General features: G+C 52.0%; 1 protein-coding gene across 1 annotated transcript in view; it reads left to right on the forward strand.

Annotated features, from left to right (window-relative positions):
• spire1b (spire-type actin nucleation factor 1b) overlaps nt 1-5,000 on the forward strand; it is a gene marked incomplete at both ends in the record, with an annotated part of 28,254 nt that overhangs the window by 9,930 nt on the left and 13,324 nt on the right. The window contains 2 exons of the mRNA XM_084444167.1: nt 2,539-2,778; nt 3,128-3,253. Of these exons, the coding sequence (XP_084300293.1) occupies nt 2,539-2,778; nt 3,128-3,253 (366 nt within the window). The remainder of the gene's footprint in view (nt 1-2,538; nt 2,779-3,127; nt 3,254-5,000) is intronic.

Raw genomic sequence — 5,000 nt, forward strand, 5'->3', positions numbered from 1 at the left:
ACGAGTACCCCTACATGGGTAAAGTGAGCCTTCCTGTCTGTCCATTATGTAAAAAAAGACATTGTTCCAGAGCAGTGAAAGTAGAGCTTCTCAGATATGTAGAGTAGGTGAATAATACTGAGAAAACAAGAGCAGGAGATGGGACCTGCCTGGAGGAGAGAGAGAGAGAGAGAGAGAGAGAGAGAGAGAGAGAGAGAGAGAGAGAGAGAGAGAGAGAGGCCTCATGTAGACAGAGTGCTGTCTTTGTGTGCAAAGTGAATAACATCGCACCGCCAGCAGGCTTATGGCCCAGGAAAGCGAGTATCCGCGGTTTCCAGTGCACAAAAGAGAGGACATGGCATACTTATCAGCCCGCCTCACTTCCATACCAGCATTCACTGACTGGCCTGGTGGGTAGTCTGGCTATGCCCGTATTACGGCGGGAAAATCGTATTCACGTTTTGATGCGTGATGTTAGTTGTTATTCCATAGTAATACATTTGAGTTGGCGTACGGATGGTTACGTGTGACTAATTAATTAGTGAAGCGTGGACTGTCCCCCCTCTCATGTGAGGCGTGTGGTAACAGAGACCGCCTGACCCTCCCCGCGCCTCTCGGACGGTGATGTGAAAAACCCAGGCAGACTGTTTGATGTCGGACTTGTGTTTATGGGCACTGCTGCGCTTTGCTGCACTGTCAAAATGTCCTCTGTGGACAGGCATCCTCTTCCCCCTCCACCACCTCCTTCAACTCCTCCTCCTCCTCCTCCCCCCTTCAGTTCTCCAGCGTGGTCAGTCATAAGCCTAGGAACTGGGAAACACCATGAGGGTTTATCATCATGTTGCCGATAGCGTCAACTCATTTGCGATCCCTGATCAGAGAGTCTTTCAGGTCTAGACTGACTTCTCCTTCATACAAAAGAAACAAAATTGAGACTGAGACAGGCCTAGCCGTAGAACAGCACTATAGAGCAGTTTGTTTGCAGTGCTGAGTGGTGTGGTTAATATAGGCTAGCTGCAGCCGAGGCAGCTCTTTGTGTGTCTGCAGTGTGAGGGTTAGGGTCCCAGAGGAGCAGGTGATGATGTCACACTGGTGTTGAGTGTCTCTGGTCAGGGAACAGAGGGAGAAGGAGGGCTGGATACAAAGAGACCAAGAGATTCACCTCAGCCACGGATATGTACTGATATCTACCGACGCACTGCAATACCGTGGCCTGTGGAGGTTCCCAGGTATGCCAGAGCATACCTGGGAATTGCATTGGCCAGAGCAGATAACCAGGTTAACAGGCATGGTTGTGTAGACTAGACCAGACTAGCGGAGAGCAGATAACCAGGTTACCGGGCATGGTTGTGTAGATTAGACCAGACTAGCGGAGAGCAGATAACCAGGTTACCGGGCATGGTTGTGTAGAGTAGACCAGACTAGCAGAGCAGATAACCAGGTTACCGGGCATGGTTGTGTAGAGTAGACCAGACTAGCAGAGCAGATAACCAGGTTACCGGGCATGGTTCTGTAGACTAGACCAGACTAGAGGATCTAGTTTCTCTCTCACTCCCCCCTCCTTCTGCCTATTGATCTGGGGTTCTGTGTCCTTGCCCTTGATCTGGCAGTGACAATAACATTCCAACCCACACCCACCTCTTTCATTCTCTCCTCTCCTCCCTCTCTCTGTCTATCTGTTTCTCTTTCTCCTTTTCTCTCCTCTCGTTCTCCCTCTTTCTCTTTCTTCTCTCTTTGCCTCCTTTTGATCGGTGCTCTTTGATCTCTTTCTCCCTCCATCTCCTCTTTCTCACTGCATCTCGGAGGTCAGGTCTGCAGCATAATGTCCTCTGTGACCTCTCTCAGTCAGTCTTTGTGTTGGCCTGGTGGTCACGCTGACCCGGACGCCCTGACCGCCCATGCTGAGGGCGGACTCTCCCAAGTGTGGGGGAGAATGTGAGCAAAGGGTTTGAATTTGAACTCATGCAGTTACATTGTAAAGCAGCTATGCTAACTTACCACTCAGCCAACCCAGGCTACAGTAACAAGATTGTTGAGATAAAAAGAAAAAATCACAACACTGATGGGTGGTAGCCTATGGACCAAACATAATCACATGATATGTTTAGGTTCCCTTCCTTTTATAAAAGGATGATAATCCACTGAGATGTACAGTATATGTTGTGTCATTACAATGGCTGGTCTCTCCTCCCCATGTGTCACGTAATCACATGACTTCAGTCTTTATCTGCTGGGCACAAAAGTAGATTACATAACAAAGATATCTATATGTATTTCCTTTTTCCAAGAGATTAACAGCTGGATAAATGTAGGCAAATGATTCAAATCCCTCAAAAAACATTGCTGTTCGATTCCAGGTGATTCCTTGGGGGGGGGGGGGGCGCTGATTTTTTAAGTAGATGAACACCGTCATGTGCTGCTCCTATGCCTTGCATTGTGTGTGTGTGTGTGTGTGTGTGTGTGTGTATATATATTTTGTTGTTGTTGTTGTTGCTTTGTGGTGCATGTGCAGGTGCCTGGTCTGAATGTATTGATGATAGCTGCGTGTTTCGTGTGCAGGTGATCGAGTCTCTGGGCATCATGATCTACAAGGCTCTGGACTACGGTCTGAAGGAGAACGAGGAGCGCGAGCTCAGCCCTCCGCTGGAGCAGCTCATCGACACCATGACCAACATGGCGGAGGCCGAGAGAGAGGCGGAGAGGGAGGCCTGCGCCGACGAGGGCTACGAGGCCACCGAGGAAGAGGAGGAGGCCGAGGACGACCGCCGCGACGTCCGCGGCTACCGCCACATCCTGAGGGTAGGCTGTGGGCAGGCTGGGGGGGGCGGGGCGGGGGTGAGGGGGGTGTGGACCAGACTGGAGCTGAGTCTCATGTTGAATGTCCCCTCTTCTGGTCTCTCCTTCTCCCGCTCTCTCCTGCTCTCCGTCACGCTCTCTTCCCCTCTCTCTCTCCTGATCTCTATCCTGCTCTCTGTCTCTCTCTCTTTCCTTCTCTCTCTTTCCTGCTCTCTCTCTTGCTCTCTCTCTCTCTCTTCTCCTTCTCTATCTCCTGCTCTCTCTGCTCTTTCTCTCTCCCTCTCTCTCTCCTGCTCTCTCTCTCCTGCTCTCTCATCTTGCTCTCTCTCTCCCTCTCTCTCGCTCTCTCTAGCTGTGTACCTCCCACCTCCCCAGCCCTGGCGACGCCCCCAGCCACTACCAGGCCGTGTGCCGAGCGCTGTACGCTGAGACCCGGGAGCTACGCACCTTCCTGGAGAAGATCAGGAGCGCCAAAGAGGTACCGTCTGAACCGCCGTCTCCCCCCTACCATCCCAACTACCGTCTGAACCACCGTCCCCCCCCCCTACCATCCCAACTACCGTCTGAACCACCGTCTCCCCCCTACCATCCCAACTACCGTCTGAACCACCATCTCTCCCCCCCCCTACCATCCCAACTACCGTCTGAACCACCGTCTCCCCCCTACCATCCCAACTACCGTCTGAACCACCGTCTCCCCCCCCCCTACCATCCCAACTACCGTCTCCCCCTACCATCCCAACTACCGTCTGAACCACCGTCTCCCCCCCCCTACCATCCCAACTACCGTCTGAACCACCGTCTCCCCCCCCCTACCATCCCAACTACCGTCTCCCCCCTACCATCCCAACTACCGTCTGAACCACCGTCTCCCCCCTACCATCCCAACTACCGTCTGAACCACCGTCTCCCCCCTACCATCCCAACTACCGTCTGAACCACCGTCTCCCCCCTACCATCCCAACTACCATCTCCCCCCTACCATCCCCACTACCATCTCCCCCCTACCATCCCAACTACCGTCTCCCCCCTACCATCCCAACTACCGTCTGAACCACCGTCCCCCCCCCCCTACCATCCCAACTACCATCTGAACCACCGTCTCCCCCCTACCATCCCAACTACTGTCTCCCCCCTACCTTCCCAACCACCTTCTCCCCCCAACCATCCCAACTACCGTCTAAACACGGAGCACATGAGACTACTGGATACCGTAAAAACACTAGGCTATGTCTTGTCTGGTCACAACACACTACTACACCTGTGTCATTCTGTCGCTGGGTTTTCTGTCTAGAAACACTCGGGGCGGCTGTGGTTCAGGAGGTAGAACGAGTCGTCCAGTAACCGCAGGGTGGGCGGTTCGAATCCCGGCTCCTCCTGTCCACATGTCGAAGTGTCCTTGGGCAAAGACTCTGAACCCTAAATTGCTCCCAATAAGCAGGCTAGCATCCTGCATGGCAGCTGCCGCCATTGGTGCGTGAATGTGTGAATGAGAGGACATTTGTAAAGCGCTTTGGATAAAAGCGCTTTATAAGTGCAGTCTATTTACCGTTTACCGCACTTGGTTGGAAGTGTAAAACAGCGCTCAGGGCCTTCAGCTTGCTTGTATTGGGGAGGTTCTGAGGCACATGAAGAGAGCCAGGGCTCTATTTGAACACAAGGCCACAGAATGCTCACTGACATTCACCCGGAATGAATTAGATTCCTAAATTAGATTGCCACTTCAAACCAGGGACGTAAGAACGGAAGGAAGAGATATGATAGTCCAGGAGATTGAGCAGTGACCGTTTAAGTGTTTGGTGGTTAACACACTTCAAATAATAAATCAAACCCATGAGGGGTTTTGACTGCCGGCATGATACCATGATATCTCTCTGGAATATGTAGGGGTGGGACGTATGCCCACCTCCCTTGTTCTCTGTAAAGCGCATTGTGTTGCCTCTGGGTATGAAATGCGCTATACAAATAAAGCTTTGATTGATTGATTGATTGATTGATTGATACCGTAGCAATTACTGTATGAGAGTGCAGAGTACAGACACTATTAGCCAGTTTAGTTGTGTCTGTGGTGGTGCTGGTGCTGGTGGTGGTGGTGGTTTTAACCTGTCTGCATTCCCCAAGGATTCTCAGGGTCCTGTTATTAGCGTCTGTCTCTGGGTCACGGGGTGTGTTGTGGCTGTCCGTGTGATTCAACATCACTCAGCAGGGGGGATGACTGCAGGTTC

Source organism: Borostomias antarcticus, assembly GCF_949987555.1.
Source record: "Borostomias antarcticus genome assembly, chromosome: 10".
Classification (NCBI taxonomy): Eukaryota; Metazoa; Chordata; class Actinopteri; order Stomiiformes; family Stomiidae; genus Borostomias; species Borostomias antarcticus.